This window comes from Dreissena polymorpha, chromosome 2, assembly GCF_020536995.1.
Source record: "Dreissena polymorpha isolate Duluth1 chromosome 2, UMN_Dpol_1.0, whole genome shotgun sequence".
In the NCBI taxonomy this organism is placed as follows: domain Eukaryota; kingdom Metazoa; phylum Mollusca; class Bivalvia; order Myida; family Dreissenidae; genus Dreissena; species Dreissena polymorpha.
Window position 1 is genome coordinate 85,611,755 of NC_068356.1, and position 22,267 is coordinate 85,634,021.

At 33.1% G+C, this 22,267-nt stretch overlaps 1 protein-coding gene across 1 annotated transcript; it reads left to right on the plus strand.

Moving 5' to 3' along the window:
- Positions 1–10,522, plus strand: LOC127867918 (NAD(P)H-hydrate epimerase-like). Its single transcript, XM_052409443.1, has 5 exons — positions 1–139; positions 3,139–3,249; positions 5,402–5,579; positions 5,869–5,952; positions 7,916–10,522. Exons 1-5 carry the CDS (start codon positions 98–100, stop codon positions 8,131–8,133), a joined length of 633 nt encoding a protein of 210 aa, XP_052265403.1. The 5' UTR covers positions 1–97; the 3' UTR covers positions 8,134–10,522.
- Positions 10,523–22,267: the final 11,745 nt, after the last annotated feature.

The following is a 22,267-nucleotide window of genomic DNA, read 5'->3' on the forward strand; positions in this document are numbered from 1 at the left end:
TTATTCTGTTTTTGATTGGTCTATTTTCAGCCAGGTGGAAGCTCAGAACATAGATCAGGAGCTGTTCACAGAGTATGCATTCAGTGTGGAGCAGTTGATGGAACTGGCAGGATACAGCTGTGCAGTGGCCATTGCTAAGGTACCCTGAAGTATATGCAATCGATGGAGCTGTGTTCTGGGAAAACTGGGCTTAATGCATGAAGTGTTATCCCAAATTAAACTGTAAAGTCAGGCACTCTGTCAGCTTTTATGGCAATTGTACTTAAAGCAAAGCTCTTTTAAACGAAAATCAAGTCTAAACAGAAATTGTCGTCTCCCTGGGTGGATTGCAAGACTAATCTGTGACTACAACTTATGAACATGGATTAAGTCCATTTTTTCCAGAAAGCAGCTTAAGTATTATTGAGTTGTAATAAAGCATGCAATATGTTTACCTTACTTTAGCATATACATACCCAGCTAATGTGATTTTGTTACCATTCACCATCTGGCATAAGGGTTCAATTTAAGCTCTTTTTTTTATCTACGCAGAATATATATCAGTTTTCTTTTGTCTTCACTTTCAGACTATAAGAATCACTTACCCATGTTCATTTTAGGATGGTAAATGTATAATAAGCAAGGGTCATAAATAATTTTCAACCTCCCATTCATTAAGTTTTCAAGTTGTAACTCTAAATATGAATTGGTAGATTTGCTTCAGCTCAACATGATTACAATGTTGCCATTTATCTTGTATTCCACTGACTCCATCATCTTTATCAAAATTGTTCTTACAGCCACTTTCTGATTATGATCAATGAAGTTACTCTTGATAAGGGATCATACAGAACTATCAAAGGGATATATTTGAATGTTTGCAAATGGTGTTAAATAATTAAGTTCTCAGACATTCATTAACATGTTGGTTGGCAGACTGGATATTGAAACAGTTGGAGGTTTTGCTGCAGTGTCATTGAAATCCAGACATGAGCCCTGCCCTGGGATGTGTAAAATGTCATCCCAGATAAGCCTGTGCAGTTCCACGCTTCCCCTTGTATGGAATGTTTTGTTCAAAGAAGTCTCTTTAAACAGAAATCCATTCTTTGTGCAAACTGTTGTCGAAGATAAGCCTGTGTTTGTGTTCAGGAAGTCTGGTTAGTGCTCAAGGGTCATCATAGCCTTCTGGTTTATATGCAACACATAAAGGTTCATATGCAACACATAAGATTTTGTCATTAAGTTTGTGTACTGATTAATTATTCATCACAGCGTGCTCAAAAATAATGTTTCCCATACAAGACCAAATTTGCAAAAATGCTACATCTACATAATGATCTTCCCTGAAAATATACTGCCATGCAATTTGATCCTATAGGAAACTGTTGTTGTAATCAGAGAATTGCCTGTATTTACATACAAAACCTTTTAGGTCTTATAAATAATTTAGGTAATTATCCCTGTAGTTTCTTGGCCATTTAGAACTACCAGACAGAGCGTTTTTCTTTCGACTGAAAAGTATGTTGTCAATGTAGTTCCCAATTTTGGTACTTCAGAGACATATATCATGTTTGACAGATGTTTGTAATAAAAATGTTGCAGTGTCTGATTGGAAAACAGGAATTTAACATGTTTTATAGTCAACCATTTTCTGCTCAGAAGCAGAGTGAACATGGTTATATACAAACCAGTATATTTTTCATGGTCAGATAGAAATTCCAATTGCCAAAATTTATGTTAAAATATTTCATCAACTTGAAAGTAAACCATGACATGATTTTGGTCTTCTTTTAGATTCCACAGCTTAAGTACCTTATGCTTTTCCAATCTACATTGATATTTATGCATGGATTCTTGTCGATTTGTATTTTATGTAGATGGTTGGACCACTTTTACCAAGATAAACAAGATCAACCAAGTATTATATTAGCTTGCAAAACAAACATTCTTGAAATTCACATTATAAAATAGTTGACATTTGAGTTAGCATTAAAATGCTCATAATTTTGAAAGTTGATTGTACGTCCCTGGGTCACGAACAGGTCAAAGTCAATGAATTGCATACCAAAAAATATATTGTTTTTTTTTCATTTTCATTTTCTTGTGTGTTTTTGTCATCACAATTCAATAAAAACATTTAATTGAAATAAAGCAATTGCATGCACAATGTTATGAATTACATGTACTATATATTATAATAAAAAATGAACATTTACAAACAAGTTAAACAAATTGTGGTAAATTATGTTAGGTCTGAAAAATTCGTAGCAAGTCTTACGCAATTTACTTGTAAGTCAGACAAGATGTTTGACTGAGAATAATTTTTTATGAAGACTTGTTTATGCAAAACATTTTAATCCTCATAATTATTAATGTACTTTTTCTCTTATGTACACAAAATTGTAACATATAAAGTGTTTGTTATGTAGGTTCTATAGGTAGAACATTTTATAGGTAGAACATTTTCATGGTGAATGATCTTTTCAAAGCAGATTTAAAATTTGCAAAAGTATTGTAATGTTCAAACTCAAGATGAGCTATTGGGATCACTGTATGTCCTACAGTGTACATCGTATTATGACAACTTTAAGCTTTAAGCTGTAAGTTAATTCTATAAATTCTATTATGGTTTGGTATTGTGCTGTTTGGGGAAACCTGGAGCACCTGGAGTAAAGCCCACATGTCTGGTATGGTGATCACTATCCTAATCCGATATGACTTGTGTGGGGATTGAATCCTTATGACCTTAGGTGGGAAGCGAGTGTAACAACCCCTAAGTCAGAGAACAGAAGTGTGTCAACTTTGGTTCCCTATATTAATTCCGAAAAGGAAATTTTATTGACTTACTAGTGCTTAATGACACATTTGAACAACTTTTCAAGTCAAAATGGATGGGTTTTTTTTCAAGGAGATTTGATTAGTGCATGTTCAACACATGGAAGGTCATGAATATTATACATATGCTGTAACAGAAGAAGCATAATGAAGTTCCATGTCTATTTCAGAATTACATTTGCTGCACATTTTTCAAATTCAGTGTTACCCATTAGGAAAAAAAATCCCATTCAATTTGCTGCATATTACCGGTAAGTGTTACTTGTTTGCTGCATATTTTTCGAATAAAGTGATACCAATTTGCTGCATATTTTCCACATCCAGTGTTATCCATTAGAAGAAATGACAAAGGACAACCATGCAGTGCTGGTCTGCTGCGGCCCGGGCAATAATGGAGGGGATGGACTTGTGTGCGCCAGACACTTGAAGATGTTTGTAAGTATATGAGGAAGCAATAATTTTCTGGAAGCACCAAGGGTTACAAGGTAGTTTTCTACTGGATTTTGCATTTTTTAACCAGGTTTTCCGAAGGAAAAAACTGGTTATTAGATTGGCGAATGTCGGCTGTTGGGTGGGTGGAACAAGCTTGTCAGGGCAATAACTTTGTCGTTCAATGTGAGATTTTAAAATCATTTGGCACATTTGTTCACCGTCATTAGACGGTGTGTCGGGCAAAAGAATTACATCGATATCTCCAAGGTCAAGAGTCGCCACAAATAAAATAGATTTATTTTGAAACAAGGGGGTAACTATCAACAATCAGTTCAGTTTGAGTTGTCTCCCTTTATCCGGCATTTTTTTTCAAATTGAAAACCTGGTTTTGTGACAATTTTGTCCCTTGTTTCTATCATAAGTTGCTTTTTCAGACAAAAGCTGAATGAAGAGGCATCCATGTAAACTGCACACATTTCTAGTTTCCTTTTCCTTGTTGATTAGAGAAAAAAGAAGACCTTTACTTTTTCACTTGTCCTCAGGGTCTACCAGATTCATTTTTGACTTGTGAGGGCCTATATTTTGTCAGACTATTGTTCATGTCAAGCACTGCACTGTACGAAATTTTGTCTCAATTGTACGTGCCAACCATATTCTATCCAAAGCACCACAGCAAGCCCTTGTTTGACTACCTGTGCAAACTGATTGGGTTTGAATCTTGCATGGATTCAATGCTTACAAACCTACCATATTTTAATTTACCCAAATGGGCTTAATCATGAAAATAATTGGACTATGACTAATTGAGCTGTGCTGTTGGAAAACATGGCTTAATGCATGTATGTACAGCCTGGTCCCTGATTACCCTGTGCAGTCTGCATATACTTATCTGGGACCATCGTCTCTGCTTTTATTGTATTTTTTTCTTAAGGTAGCACACCTCTAATGATTTCCCGTGATTTATTTTACGATCATTGCTGATCTTCAATGATCGGTTATTTCAGAGGTATGCATTTTATTTTTTTCAAACTTCGAATTTTGATATGTGTTTACCTAATTCATTTAGAATACATTATTTTCACTATAAATATTGACTTTGATCCAATTATCATCTGAAAAATATGATTTTGCAATTTCTTCAAAGATTGACGAGCCGTTTTACCTGTTTACTTATGGATATCTAATTTAAAGTTCCACTGATGTGAAGTTGTCGTGGCCGAGTGGTTAAGGGGATGGACTAGAATTTTTTTGGGATCTTCCCGCCCAGGTTCGAATCCTGCTGACATCGCATACTTTTTGCGACGCGTTTTATTTCTTTTCTAACGTAATTTGATTTAATATAGCATATAAGCTATGTTTATTGCTTAATATGTTGAAATTTGTATGCACATCCTTCAATTTTTAAAATTAAAACAACGTAATTGCTAAATTGGGTAATATTGCTGAAAATACGAATGATGCATGTTGCATTTTTATTTTTATTTCAAAAAGTAAACGGTAAATCTGTCTATTTCTTGGTATTTTTGCTGTATATAGTGTTTCTATAAAAAATTAGTTTAAAATATAACTTAAATGATACTATTTTGAATTTTATGACACTTTGTTTTTAACTGACCCAATTTTTACTTGGCTGAAATCACTTTCATTTCATGGCGCTATTCCATAGATAAAAATTTGTAAAAAATAAATGTCTGTAAAAGAATACTTATTTTATCTTGTTTAAATTTTAAACACCTTTACTGCATCTGTACACACCAACTGCATGCCCATATTTGGAAATTTGAATGAATTATGGAACTTTTATATACCCCAGGTGTGAAAATAAACTGGACAAAAGCTGAGCGTGAGGGTGGTTTTGAAAATATCAGTATATTTTTTTTAAAGCATGGAAAGCCTACCTACAAATTTGCATGTAGTTTAGTGAAATGATGCTGATTAGGAAAATAATTAATTAAATTATATTTGGATATGTGCCCATTAGGGGTGCGCTACCTTAAAAGAAAGTGTATTCTTAGCAGAAATCTAGTTTTAAGCGGAGAGTGTTGTCACTGATAAGCTTGTGTGGACTTCACAGGCTAATCTGCAAAGGTTTACAAGCCAACTATATTCTACCATAAACGTGAAAATAATTAGTATAAAACTAAATGTATTCTAGGGTTACAAGCCGACTGTATTTTACCCCAAGCGGCCCAGCCAGGCCCTGTTTGACAACCTCTGGAAGCAATGTGAAGGCATGGACATGCCCCTGCTGTCATTCTTCCCTTCAGAGGCTCACCTCATCACAGACTCCTACAACTTTGTGGTAGACGCTTTGTTTGGATTTAGCTTTAAAGGTAAGTTTTGGTTTAAGTTGTTAAACCACTTTATTGTAAGCCTAGTTTTGTTCAAGATAAATTTATAAGTGAAAACATTAAGTGAAAGGGATAATTTTGTTAAAATAACAAGTTCTTTGACAGATTTTCATCAATCTTTATATTCTTCATGTACATGTTTAATCTTTTTATCTCGATAATATTCAAAATGGTTGACTGGTTTCCTTCTTTGAAGATTGTTCTGTGCAAAATGTTTTCAATTTTCATCGCAAGGTCCATTAAATATGATATGTGTTTTGGAAATTTTCAGGGCCAGTTCGTCCAGAATTTGAACCTGTTATGGAGACATTGAAGAAAGTGGAATCACCAATATGCAGTATTGATGTCCCTTCTGGTATACTGAATACTTATTGCAGTGATATCCTTTTATGAGCCTTGTTCTGGGAAAACAGGGCTTAATTCATGTGCAGTCTGCTCAGGCCAATTTGGGACGAAACCTTCCACTTTTATGGATGTTAGTAGTTAAAGGAATTTTTTAAATGAAAATCCAGTTTAGGTGGAAGGTGTTGTTACTTATTAGCCTCTGCAGACTGCACAGGCTAATTTGCGACAAAACTATGAACATGTGTTAAGTCTTTTCTCAAAACAAGGCTTATTATTGTTACTGAGGCTGCTTTAGTATTTCTTTAAATTACCATGTTAAGTGTTTTTATCCTAAATATATCTCAATGGAATATTCCTTTCATTCATGTATTTATCTTGTAATTATTATTTAATATATTGACTAAATCTTGAAGAAAAAATTCACTAGCCATATTTTTATGCCCCCGAAGGAGGGCATATATAGTGATCACACTGTCCATCTGTCTGTCCTTCCGTCACACTTTTGGGTTTAGGTTTTGAAAAATGCTCATAACTTCTATGTCGCTTCAGATGTAACTTTCATATTGGGTATGCATGTGTAATTTCCATATGCACACAAATTTTGACCCCTTTGACCTTGACCTTGAACTTAGGGTCCGAGTTTAGGTTTCAAAATCTGCATTTAGGTTTCGAAAAAAGCGTTTTTGGGGGGCATTATATCTTTCGATGGAGACAGCTCTTGTTTCTATACCTTGCAATTTCAACTCGTCCCCACAGAAGTAATGTGGCGAGGCCTGAATGGAATCCACGATCCTCAGATTTCCATTGCTTTACCAACTGACCTAAACAGGATGATAAATGTGTTGAATGGTTGTTCCTGTACATTTGAATCATAAAAATTTTAGTACTTGCACACATTTCCTTGACATTCGCAAAAGTGTCTCAGGAACAAGTGTGGATAATTATAAACAGAAATATAAAATAAGAATTGATAAAAGCAAAAGCTCAGCAATGATTTAATAAAAACTTAATAAAAGATAACTTTATGTCTTAATATGTAATGAAGTATTAGCGGTCTATTTGGGCAATTCATATTTTAAAAAGAACATATTTAAGATGAAACTTTTTTTCATTATAGTGCTCATAATCTTATATTCACTAGAATATAAATACCATGCATATTTTTTACCTTTCTGTGTGCTCAAATATATGTTAATTGTAGCCCTTTCCAGTAATTTGGTATAAAATATAATCATGCTCCATACAACTAACTACTAGTTCATCTATTATGCACATTTTCATAGTTTCCTGTAACTTATTCACTAATGTGGCGTTCAAACATTAAACACTTAATCTCGCATTTCTTACGTCTTTACGTTTCATACTCAATATTAAATATAGAACATAATTCTTCAATTGTTAACGTTTCCATTAAACACTTTACCATTCAATATACATTGGCAGTGACATGAAGTTTGATTTTATGTTGTTGTTTTTAACTGATTTAGCTTGTTTAATTTCTTGTACTTAATTTGAGTTAAAAGTATGTTTAAGATCATTTTGTAAAATAAATAAATGTGATTGATCATTTATAGTCTATAGAGCAAAGGGAAACTAGCAGAAAGTTATCTTCCCATTCATATATTAATTCAACGTAGATTAACAAAACAATATATGATGTTGTTTTAAAATTAGGCAGGGGTGTTGAAAACATTGTGAAATCTCTAACTTAATAACATGAAACGTATTATATTGTCTTTAATTTATTTGTAAAGAAATGTACCCTCTGATTTTCATTTTTTAACACAAGCCAGTTCAGGTTGTTGAAAATATTGACAAAAACTCTTTAATTCAAGTGCATTCTTGTATTAAGTTTATTTGCTAATATTCCTATTGGATATGAAAAGAGGGTGAACACTCTTTTAACTAAAAAGTAGAAATGTATTTTAAAAAAAGTATACTCATGCATAAACAAATTGTTCTAATTACACCAGGCTGGGATGTGGAAAATGGGGACGAAAACGGGCTGAAACCTGATCTGCTGATTTCCCTGACTGCCCCAAAGCTCTGTGCCAAGCATTTCACAGGCAAACACCACTACCTGGGCGGGAGATTCGTACCAAAAACCCTAGAACAGAAGTACCAGCTTAACCTGCCAGCGTACCCGGGCACAGACTGTGTGGTCGAATTGAAACCGAATGATGATGCATAGTTGATATCTAGAACTTTGATTAGGAGTGTAGTTTTATTGCATTGTTATTTGTTTTACTTGATACTATGACGTATTTCTTGCAATTCAATGCATTTTAAATTTTTAGCATAGTGTATTTTTGTTCTTTTGTGGGCTGGTGGTCTGATAGATTTGTGGGAATTAATGCATGTGCATATAGTGTCGTCCCAGATTAGTCTGTGCAGTCTGCACAGGCTAATCAGGGATGACACTTTGCGCTTTTAATATATTTTTTGTTTCAAGAAAGTCTGTTCGTAGCAAAAATCCAGTTTAGGCTGAAAGAGTTGTCTCTGATTAGCTTGTTTGGACTGCACAGGTCAATCTTGGACAACACTACGCACATGCATTACACCCTCTTGTCACTGAGCGCGGCTCAATTATTTATTTTTAATAACTTGAGAAAATGAAAAGAGATAAGTTACAAACTTTATATATAGATTCCTTATTCTCTACCATGCAAGGTATTATATATGAGGAATCAAGGTCAAGGTTACGTGTATTAAATGTAAAAAAATCTGCTCATTAGCATGAGTTTGAGTAAAGGCATTTTAATTAAACATCATACACGTATAACTGATGCAATTGTTTGGAGTTGCATTTGGTACATAACATGGATTGGGTCAATATCACATGGAGTTACTAAAATTAGAAATATGCATGGTTTCTGCTTTAAAACACACTAGTATTGCTATTGAGATGTCATATATAGACACTTAGTAGTGTTTCTATGGTTTTGGTGGGGTCAATGTCTAAATTTAAAACAGACAAGTGACATTTTTTCAAAATGTGTACAACTCATTTACTATTGTAATGTTACTTTCGTGTAAATGTCACTTGGCATTCAGCTTTATTAAAGGGGCCTTTTCACAGATTTGGCATGTTTTTGAAGTTTGTCGTTAAATGCTTTATATTGATAAATGTAAACATTTAATTTTAAAAGCTCTAGTAAAAAATCAAAAATAAAATTTAAAAAAGGAAAAAAAAAGTAGCCCGCAGCAGGGCTCGAACCAGTGACCCCCGGAATCCTGAAGTAAAAACGCATTAGCCAACTGAGCTATCCTGCCAAGCATACATAAGATGATCGAGTATTTTATACGCTATATAAGCAATCTTCGTAGTTTCACAAATTTAAACGACAATAACAAAACTCTCCAAATTATTCAATCGTTTCGCGTTGCAACGCTTTATAATTTTTAGGTTTTTAAATCGTCAAAAGATGCATATAATGGCTTTATTAGACCATGGCAAATGTTCAGTAATATTATTTCCTCACAAATAACATAACTAATCCGAAAATTTGCGACTCTGAAACAACTTTTTTCAGTTTTGTCAATTTACCAAACCGTGAAAAGATCCCTTTAAGGTTGCAGTAACACAAATAATAAGAATAGAAATAATATTTCTGTTGAAAAAACATATATTTGTCTCATGTTATGCCCTTGTGTACAATTAATTTGTAAAAGATTAAAACTGCAAAGATTAATTTTGAATTTTATTTTTGATGAAATTCAGCATGCACTTGTTGTTTATGTTTTTGATTAGAATCATACAGATGACATGCACAGTTATGGCGTTTAATAAAACTTTGATATATGTCAATATGTGGCTTAAATACATTATATTATCATAATTATTCCGGCATCAATTTATAGACATTTCACGGATTTTTGTTTGTTATAATAAGCAGATTTTTTTATTTTCTCTTATTTATAATCTTTTTAAATTGAGAATAATATTTTTTCTGGTCATCAAATGTCCTATATCTGAAATGGAATTTCACAATGGAATGTAATGGCATGGTTCTTTCAATAAAGACATGTTCTCTATGTATAAATAATATATGAAAGATTTTAATGAAAATTTGACTTATGTTTAAGAACACTCAGAAAATGTGCAAATGCATTGAATAAATTTTGTTTCATGAAAGAGAATAGTTTGTGTATAGTTTGGAATTTGTATATGTTCTTAAATAAAGTTACAAATCGCCAGGCAGTAAAACTCATGTTTTCATGTTTTAACAAAATTCTGAGACTTTCTATTCATGATGGATATAGAGTTAAACATTGGAAAAGGGAATAGCAGAGGAAAAAGGTTTCTTTCTTTATTATATTTTTTTAATAATTGTGAGATTGATTGATTTTGTAAAATGGATCGTCATAATTCCTTAACTATATGTATGGGCTTTATTATCCCTTATTGTTGTTTAAATTATCCTTGCATTTAGTTGAGGATTCGTCAGGCAGGTTGCATTTCCCAAGGTTTTGAGTTTTTATAACAATTATTGTAGAAATTGTTGTTAAGTCAATGGTTTTAACTTTTTCAATTTGTGGAGAGTTTGTTATGTTATTTGCATTAAATTAAAAAAAAATAACTTTGTTATTCCATTCTTAAAACAAAAGGTTAAAAACTGTGTTGATTGGGTTTACTGAATTAAAATACTCTTTTTTTACATTTCTAACAGTCTTCATGATCACATATACTTATCCTTTTAGTTTCTTTTGTTTTCTGGATATGTTCCCTTAAAAGAACGCGCTATATAGCAGTTGCCCTGTGAGAATGAGTATCTGTGTGAAAATTGCTATTTCAGCCATAACTTTGCCATATATTGATGGATTTTAAAATGAAACGGAAAAACTTTCCAAAACTGACATTTCTCAAATTTACCGTTAATATTTAATTTTAGCCTCTTTGAGATAAAGTATGCAGTTAAAGTCTTATTTATTGATAAGTTTTGCTCAAACAATGCAATTTCACCATGCAATTTATGAGCAGAGTTGGTCTTCCCATGGATTTTTTTTATTTTGCCTTTGGCTTTTTGTGGGTCCCATGAGTTTTTGCCTGCTTTTTAGCTCACCTGAGCACAACATGCTCATGGTGAGCTTTAATAAACGTCTTTTGTCCGTCCGTCGTCAACATTTTGCCTTGTGAACACTCTAGAGGCCACATTTATCAGGGGGGCACGCGTATAGACCAATTCATTGTTATTGTTTTGATTCCGAATTTTCGCGCATGCGCGATGCGCTGGTAGGCAAAAGCACTGGGTACAGTTACGATAAACATTATGTCGTATAGATAACGGCACGTGTTTAGTCAATATATCGTAAACATTAACAACAACATCATAACACCTAAATACTATTAAAGATATTGCATTTTTAATGTCAATATTGTTTAATTAATACATGTATTCTTATCTATAAAAAAAAAATATACTCGTTAGTCATTAGCATCAAGGTAAAGCTAGGTGGTCTGAAGACTAAACACCGACAATTTCATAAAACAAAGCTATGCATTAGCCGTTTATTTCTTGCAGAAGGACATCAAAAATTACAAAAAACAATAATGCATCCCATTATATAATTATAATTATCAATTATATGAGTATGAAAGTGTGATAAAAAAAATATGAGTGAAAGAAGAGGGGTGCATTAAATCTGACATACCGGTACAACAAATCCCTATTAAAAGCGAAGTGCATGACAGTATTTAAATGTTATAATCATTTTCTTTTAAATTGGATGATTTTAAGGTGAATAATACTATAGATGAATCGTAACATACAACTGAAAAACACAACTTCACATGATGCAAATTAACCTGTGAATTCATGTATATTGAAATTTCTTTACTTGTGTATATGAGTGACAAATATCTTACATTTTATAATATATATCTATATTGCTTTTTATTTTTCGTAATTATTATTTAACCCGGTAGTCATACGTAATTTCTTGTTTTCATGATGTCGTTTGTGCATGGCCGTAACATTCAATCTTCAAACGGAATGACGTAGTTTTAATTAATCGGTACCCGCTAAATACGTTTAATGATTATACGTACATTTACCAATTATTAAATACGTTTTGTTATAAATTAATGGTAATCGGGCTAGTATCTTCCCAGCGTACATTTTCTGTTAATATATACTGGACAAATTATTTTATTTTTTTTTACGATATGTAGCATATCTAATTGAACAGTTGAACTTTGGCGGTATATTACTCAACCCCAAATAACTGCTCAATACTACTAGAAAGAGAAGACATGGTGGTATCATCAATTGTGTTTAATGACCAGACTTTCATATACCTCGCCCATATTGTTTTCCCTCTTTATTAACGACATCGAATTCGGTTTGCAAAATGGATTAAACGCCGGAATTACCCTAGATCAAATATCGATATATCTATTATTATTCGCTGACGACGCGGCTTTATTTTCTGAAACACCGGAGGGTCTTCAAGAATCATTAAACAATTTAGAAACCTACTGCGATAAGTGGAATTTAACGGTAAACATTGAAAAAACAAAGGTCATGGTATTCCGAAAAGGTGGCACAATTAGTAAAACATTAATATGGACATATAAAGGTCAAGAAATAGAAATTGTTAACAATTTTAATTACCTTGGAATTGTCATGTCAAGCGGTGGATCTTTTGCGTCCGCAACAAATACATTGTATGGCAAAGCTTTAAAAGCGATGCATTCTTTGTTCACTCTCACAAAAGACATGAACGTACCTATACATATCATGTTAAATTTATTTAACGCATATGTATCATCAATTTTAAACTATAACTGTGAGGTATGGGGATTTATGAAAGCGGAAAACATTGAGCGCGCCCATCGTAAATTTTGTAAAAGAATATTGAATGTTAAGATGTCAACAAACTCATTATCGCTATATGCCGAAGTTGGTCGATTCCCCTTGTATTTAGACAGATATGTCAGGATCGTGAAATACTTTTTGAAATTATATACTGTTAAAGAGGGTAATTGTATTCTTAAACACATTTTATTATCACAGAGATTAGAAATTGAACGCAAAAATAACACAAACAATTGGTCATCGAAAGTAAGGAATATTCTAAACCAAACCGGTTTTAACGATGTATGGCTATTCCCCGAATCTGTGAACTCTAATCAATTAATACCGCTACTTAAAACCAGATTACGAGACCAGTATATCACTAACTGGAATACAAGTGTCACATCATCTAGTTCAATGATTTTATATAAAGAATTGAAACCAATATTCGAAAGATCTGCGTATCTTGATATTGTTGAAAATAAAAAACATAGGAATATTATTGCTAAATTACGTTTGTCGTCTCACAAATTATTAATTGAAACGGGTAGACACCAGAACATTGTCAGAGATCAACGCAAATGTGTTTTATGCAACCTCAATGATATCGAGGATGAATATCACTTTGTTATTAAATGTCCTTATTATGCCGATATTAGGAATACATTAATTCCAAAGTATTACAGATCACGACCTAGTATGTTCAAGTTTATCGAACTACTTAATTGTTCAAACAAAATAGTGTTAAGAAAACTTGCCATTTTTTGTTTAAAATGCTTTAAGCTACGAGAAGATGTGCTATATGTGTAGTATAAATGATATATCTTCCACAAAGACATTAAGCTTAGAATAATGTTGTATTTGTAACAATTATTAAATTTCGTGTTAACATTACATGATCACTTTGTATTAACCCCATCCATGTGACATTCTCACTAAAACATGTTGTATGTCATTACTTTTTAAATTGATCTTTCCTCAAAAGGATGTATGTTTTGTATATAATTGTCACGCATGCTGTTATTGCATATGTATGTTTATGGCGATGAGCTGTATGCTTAAGCTAAAATAAAATATTCTGTTCTGTTCATATACCACCTGTGGTCAGGGACCTAATGTTTGTATAGGTCCCTGCTGTAGTTTATGACACTTTGCTGTTAGTTAAGTAGGGACAATATCTGATCAAAACGAGATAATCGGCTTGTGCCGAACAAAGGGGGCAATTAATCGCCGAAATACAAAGGCTAACACGATTTTAAGATTGATGCAAACAATCAAATCAAACCAATTAAATTAAATTAATTTATTTAATGTGTCAAAGTGTTAGTTTTCCTAGACAGACAGACAAGACTTTTTTTTAGTAATTTCCTTTTTTATTTCCATCGTCAACATAATATATTTTGTATAAAACATATTATGTTTAAAAATACACAAAAGTAGTATATATGTTGTCTTTTTTCCCGATATTAGTTATGGTACATAGCATCTACAAAGACTATGGATGGTGTGAAAATACGTTTAAAACAGTTTCAATTTCGATATATATTTTATTATATTATATATATAATATATATATAATATATATATATATATATTCACACATATGGCCAGTTACGGGGTCTCTGATTTAGAAATAGGTTATGGGGTTCCCACTTTAAATACATGTATCTCCATACCCTTTTTTATCCGATATAAACACGAATTAAGGTATATAGGGGTACCTACTATATTATTGTATATAAATACGTCATTTATTTAACGTCTTATACAAGGAAATATATAGCGAACTTATTTGCGAGGTATATACAATTTCAATTTCAGACGTGATTGTGGTTTTCGATTTAAGACCTTATTGTGAGATTTGATTGCATTACCTCCCCTACACCCCCCTCATAGTAATTAAAGGAGCCTAGAATGCGGGGTTGTATATAGACCCCGTTTTTTATATTGACCTCGTAAGTACAGTCTGAAAACTACCGAGACCGCGTAACTGGCACTATATATTGGTATATATATATATATATATATATATATATATATATATATATATATATATATATATATATATATAAGGGAAAAAGTGTATATATGTTGCTTTAAGGTAGGTGAAACTTTGTCACAAAGTATATTTACATTTTTTTTAGGGTAGGTGTACCCATTGAGCATAAAAAGCGCACAACGAATATAAAATATATGTAATTTATTTTGTGTAGTCGCGATTAATTCCTCTTGTTAAATTATATTATTAAAAGGACACAAGAAAATCTATTTATGGTGTTGTTTTTTTCCTGTTTGCATTTAATAATAAAATATTTTGCCAATAATACTACCAAGTTTATAATGTGTGCATTGATGTAATCAGCTATGGTCAGATTACAGAATGATATAATTGCAAAATTTAGTTCAATGTTTTGGAAGACTTTTTTTAGTTGACTTGCACAATGTACCTCGTCAACATCACAGTCATGTGGTTGATATTGATACGCGCCAGAAAACACATTTTAACAAACACGAGTATTAATAAATCATGTGTATATTGGGGTACATAAGATGAACAATTGGTAAATTACGTTATACGATTTAACAAATTTGATCTGATACTCAAAGATTCCTTAACACATAAACAACGTGTTATTAGTTCAGACCCTGTTCTTTAGTTGCAGCAATTGTACATACTTAATAACAGATGGATTATGGACTATCATAGTGGTAAGTTAATATATGCTGTGTGCATGGAATCGATCTATTTATTGTTTGTTTTCATTCTTATTTGTTTGAGTACAGTACAACAACTTTTGGGATGTTTAAATCTTAAATCTAAAAATGATCGTATACATATCAAAATATATTAAATAATGTATTTAATACACATATAGAGCGTGACAATAAATATCATGCTCGATATCTCCCCTTTGATCGTGTCTTTCTTTTGCCTACCAGAGTGGCACGGATAAAAACACGCAGGTGCGCGTGACGTCACGCGTGAATTGGTCTATACGGGAGCTTACCGCGTTTAAGTGAGAAAGTTGTTGCAAAACTTCAAAGATGGCGTCGTTTGTTGGATTTTCTTAAAGGAAGGGAGGATATTTTCACCAGGTAAGCCCCTTTGTATTTATAATTATTTTAAATGAATACGCCGTTTCGGCTCTCCGGTGTGTGTGCTTTCCTCGGTTTTTTGTTTCAAGTTCGTAGACGTCGGGATAAAAAAAGTTATTGAAGGAAAACCGTCCACAAATCTGTTGTCTACTTACGGGACGTTCGAGAAATTGGATGTACAAATATCATTTTCTCTTATAATACACAGTATTGACACACGTGAACAGTAAAATATAAATAAAATCATGATTATTTCATTTTACCGACGCCGTTTTATCACGGATAATTAATTTATTGGCAAACGTTATTGGTTTAACCCCCTTATTTGGAACTGACTTCCTTTTAAGCACATTTTGGGACCTGACTTCCAAATGACAAACAGCTCTTTCATATGTAAAAGAGCTTGACATGATATACCTACCCATCTTAAATAAAGTGTATATGTGTACTTCAATATTATAGTTTTATAGCATGTTACGTGGTGCAATATAAGTGTTTTCTTAATCACGTTACTTACTGTAGAATAATAATAATACTGTTCGAAAAACCTGCCGACAATTGAATCAATTCACCTATTTTCAAGAAGATGGGTTGTGTGGTGGCTGATGTACGAGATAATAGAACGTTTATCTTTCAGTAATATTATAATTAATTTCATGTATTTTATGACGTGTCGACCTTATTCTGCTATGAACTTTTTTTAACCATTCTTTTACTGTCTTTTCAGATGATGCAGGTTAAAGGGCGAAAATAAGTGCATCTTTCATCGCAGTATATGTAATGAGAAATTTTATATCAGGGGAGGATTGAGATATCATGCCCCATTCATGGAGCACATGAGTTTAAATGTAGAATATGCAAGAAAGAATCCTTCAACAGAGCCGGACTAAAACAGCAAATAAAAAACACGAACATAACAAAGCATGTATAGCTGATGTTTGTAGTGTTTTTGTTTTATTTATAAAGTCTACATAGACACGTCTGACATATAATTGCTATGAGTGCTACTTACTTACACGTTTTATTCCGTATATGTCATGATGCCAGTTTCTCACTTTGCTATGAAAATAAACCATTATCTGTGTTACGTCATTTCTTCCAACGATGTCTCTGCATAAATATTCAATTGTATTCAGCACTTACATACATGATAAAAAAGATTTGGGTCGGATTTAAATCGTTATGCATTTGACATATTAACATTACTTACGATTAGAGAAGGCAATGTTAGGAACAAACGAAATAATCTTTCTAAGTGAACCAATACTTTATTCTCTCAATACAACAGTCATAAATAATATGTATTCACATAAGTATAAAAGAGAAAAAACATACATGTATAAAAATTATATTGATCACTTCTACTGAAATCATATCGTGTATTGCATTTGCACAAATCTTTCTATCCAGTACAAATTCACTTTTTGCGATTATAATATAGTGACCAACTCAGAACTGGTTTAAAAAAGGTCGTCCAAAATGTGTCACATACATGTATCAGTATCGTTATGGTAAAACGCTTCAAATGTCATTGTATTAAATAAGCAATTCATATTTAAGTATCATAAAAAAAAACATCCACCGATATGCATCTTCTAAGCAGATGCCAGGTATTCCAAATTGCTTCATGTATTCCGAATCGCAACAATGGCAGTATTTGGTTACATCAACCTTATACTAGTATCAAACCGGCTTTACCCTCTTCTGTTTTTCATAACACGTTTATTGCACGTATATGTGATTGTTTGGCAAGGTACTTCGACGTAATCTTTTTTGTTTGATTGGTGGGTTTTCATGTACCTATCGCATTCTAGAGCGGTACACACTTCGTTACGCCGTCTTTTTAAATCTTGGCATCCTCAACATATATAACTGGCGTCTAGATATCTGGAAATAGTAAGCATAGTATTCCGTTGGATGCATATTCAAACATAAGTATGTCCATATGTGTTGAAATAAACAGGTAAGAATTACACTGTGTTAATAATACCTTCGATTGTCTTATATTAATCACACTAAACGTTAGCGTTAAGTACGCGATAATAGCCGATTAAACATATAATAATAAAAATTAATAATATAACAATTAATAGAAAAAGATAACTCTTGATTTCTTCAAGTGAAAATGTTTCCCAAGACATTCGCACCAATGCGGAATTCATTCACGAAAGTTATTTCGCATAAAACCTTTTAACATAGGAAAGAGCTGTTTATCATTTGGAAGTCAGGTCCCTAAATGTGCTTAAAAGGAAGTTTAGTTCCAAAAATGGGGGTTAACCCGTTATAATTCGGCATTGAATAAATTAATAGACATAACAACGCGTCGAGATAATAAAATATTCGTTATTTATGTTATATTTTACTGTACACATGCACAAATACTGTTTATTTTGAGAGAAAATGATATTCGAACATCCAACATCTCGAAGGTCAAGAAATTAAACAACAAATTTGTCGACGGTTTTGCTTCAATAACTTTTTTTATTCCGACGTCTACGGTTGTGAAACAAAAAACCGAGGGGAGCACAAACACCGTAGAGCCGAAAGGGCTTATTCATTTAAAAGAAATATAAATATAAACTGGCTTACCGGGTGAAAATATCCGCTACTCCTTAACGAAAAACACTTAAAAGACGCCATCTTTGAAGTTTTGCAACAACTTTCTCACTTAAATGCGGTAAGCTCCCGTATACGCGTGCCCCCCTGATTTATTGTCCGATCGTAATTGAACTTGGTCAGAACATTTGTTCAAATGATAGCTCGACCGAGTTCGAAACATGGTCATGCTGGGTCAAAAACTAGGTCACTAGGTCAAAAAGAAGAAAAACCTTGTGAACACTGTAGAAGTCACATTTGATGCCCAATCTTCATGTAACTTTGTCAAAATGGTTTTCTTAATGATATGTTGGTTGAGTTCAAAAATGGTTCCGGTCCATTGAAAAACATGGCCGTCATGGGGCGGGGCAGTATTCCTTATATGGCTATAGAGAAACCTTGTGAACACTCTAGAAGTCAAAATTTTTGCCCAATCATCATGAAACTTGGTTAAAACATTGGTTTTATTGATATCTCAGACGAGTTCAAAAATGGTCCAGATCGGTGAAAAAACATGGCCGCCAGAAGGCGGTGCAGTTTTCTCTAAATGTATATGGTGAAAATATGTAAACTCTCTAGAAGTCACATTTTTTGTTGAATCTTCACGAAATTTGGTTATAACATTTGTTTCCTGGATACATCGGTTGAGTTCGAAAATGGTTTGGATCAGTAAAAAAACAACGCCGCCAAGGGGGGGGGGGGTCTTTTTCCTTATTTCTATATAGTAAAAAATGCTTGTGAACACTCTAGAAGTCACATTTTTTGCCTAATCATCATGAAATTTTGTCTAAATATCGATTTTATATATATCTCGGTCGAGTTTGAAAACGGTCATGATCGGTGAAAAAACATGGCTGTCAGGGCGCGGGGCAGTTTTCTCAATATGTATATAGTGAAAACATGTGAACAGTGTAGAAGACACATTTTTTGCCCAATCTTCATGAAATTTGGTCAGAAGATTTGTTTCCTGGATACGACGGTTGAGTTAAAAAATGGTTCGGATCGGTAAAAAAACATGGCCGCCATGGGGGCGGGGGTCTTTTTCCTTATATTTATATAGTAAAGAAGCTTGTGAACACTCTAGAAGTCACATTTATTTCCTAATCATCATGAAATTCGGTCAAAACATTGGTTATGCGGATATCTCGGAGGAGTTTGAAAATGGTCGTGATCAGTGAAAAAACATGGCCGCCAGGGGATGGGGCAGATTTTCTCTATATGTTTTAAGTGAAAACATTTAAACATTCTGGACGACACATCTTTCGCAGAATCTTTATGAAATTTGGTCCGAACATTTGTTTTCTGGATACAACGGTTGAGTTCGAAAATGGTTCGAATCGGTAAAAAACATTTCAGCCAGGAGGTGGGGGGGGGTCTATTTCCTTATATTTATATAGTAAAAAAAGCTTGTGAACACTCTATAAGTCACATTTTTTTACCAATCATCATTTTACTTGGTCTAAACATTGGTTTTATAGATATCTTGGTTGAGTTTGAAAATAGTCGTGATCAGTGAAAAAACATAACCGCCACGGGGTGGGGCAGTTTTATCTTAATGCATATAAGAAAACATGTGAACAGTCATATTTTTTGGCCAATCATCATGAAACTTGGTCAAAACATTGGTTTTATTGATATGTCGGATAAGTTTGAAAATGGTCGTGATCAGTAGAAAAAAATGGCCGCCAGTGGATGGGGCAGTTTTCTCTATATGTATGTAAGAAGCATTTTCCTTTATATATTATATTTATATGTTTTTAAAACTCTGGGTTTATAAAAACATGGCTGCCAGGGTGGTTGGGATAATTTTCTATATAGGCCTATTGTGAATAGTTTGGAACACCTTATTTTTAAAGTCTGTCTTCTCATACCAATAATTTGAAATATTTGCTTAAGAGTTTTAATCTTTGTGTCTTTCCATCTTAGTCTCTCAGTATTTGTGCTAAATTTCGTTCTATTTTCTTTTATAGAAAAATATCTTAATTTTATACGGGAAAAAAACCAATGGGAAGGCTAATTTATTTTTTTTTAAATTAACGAAATAATGGCAATGTGGAATAAAAACCAATACATGATCACAAAGAATCTAAAATATCAATATCTTAAAGGAAAAAGGTACTTAAGTTTACGAAATTTCAGTTTCACTAAACTTTTCCGGTTGCCGTTATAACGCATCAATGTCCACTATCATAACACCAATCTCAAAGATCAAGGTCACACTTAAAGGTCAGGGACAAAATTTCGCAAAAAAAGCTTAAAAATAGATACTATCGAGATATCAACCACTTTGGAAAAGAACGATCTTTTATGTAGGTGCAAAAATTGCTAAAAAAAATAAATAAAAAAAATAGTTAAGTTCAATTGATAAAAGTCGAGTATATCAGTTGGACAAAACATCGAATCCCTTCCTAAACAAATATCCGTTGCATCGAACGGTAGTGTCACAAAACGTCCATCACCCAAAGAATTGTGTATGTGTTTGCTTTGTTTGTACCTACATAGTAGTGGTGTTTTTAGCTCACCTGTCACGAAGTGACACGGTGAGCTTATGTGATCGTGTGATGTCCGGCGTCCGTTGTGTGTGTGTCAGTCAACAATTTGATCGTGTAGACAGTAGAGGTCACAATTTCTATGCAATCTTTATGAAATTTGGTCAGAATGTTTATCTTGATGAATTTTGGTTGGGTTTGTATTTGGGTCATCTGGGGTACAAAAACTAGGTCACTAGGTCAAATAATAGAAAAACTTTGTGTAGACAAAAGAGGTCACAGTTTTCATACAATCTGTATGAAATATGTTCAGAATGTTTATCTTGATGAAATCTGGATTAGGATTGTATTTTGGTCATCTAGGGTAAAAAACTAGGTCAAATAATAGAAAAGCCTTGTGTAGACAATAGAGGCCACAGTTTTCAGCCAATCTTTATGAAATTTGGTAAGAATGTTTATCTTGATGAAATCTGGGTTGGGAGTGTATTTGGGTCATCTGGGGTCAACAACTAGGTCACTCGGTCAAATAATAAAAAAAACCTTGTGTAGACAATAGAGGTCACAGTGTTCATCAGATTTTTATAAAATTTGGTCAGAATGTTTATCTTGATAAAATCTGGATTGGGCTTGTATTTGGGTCATCTGGGGTCCAAAATTAGGTCTCTAGATCAAATAATAGAAAAACCTTGTGTAGACAAAAGAAGTCACAGTTTTAAGGTCATTCTTTATGAAATTTGGTCAGAATGTTTATCTTGATGAAATCTGAGTTGGGATTGTATTTGGGTCATCTGGGGTCAACAACTAGGTAAACTAATAGGAATACCTTCTGTAGACAATAGAGGTCACAGTTCTCATCCAATCTTTATGACATTTGGTCAGAATGTGTATCTTGATAAAATCTGGATTGGGATTGTATTTGGGTCATCTGGGGTCAGAAACTAGGTCACTAGCTCAAATAATAGAAAAACCTCGTGTATACAATAGAGGTCACAGTTTTCATCAGATCTTAATAAAATATGGTCAGAATGTTTGTCTTGTTAAATTCTGGGTTGGGATCGAATTTGGGTCATCTAGGGTCTAAAACTAGCTTACTATGTCAAAGTTTAAATAAAAATGAGTAGACAGTAGAGGTCACAGTTTTCATCCAATCTCAATAAAATTTGGCCAGAATGTTAATCTTGATGAAATCTGGGTTGGTATTGTATTTGGGTCATCTGGGGTTAACAACCTAGGTCACTAGGTCAACTCATAGAAAAACCTTGTGTAGACAATAGTTTTCATCTGATCTTAATGAGTCAGGTGAGAGATTCAGGGCCATCATGGCTCTATTGTTTTCGAAATTCTAGCC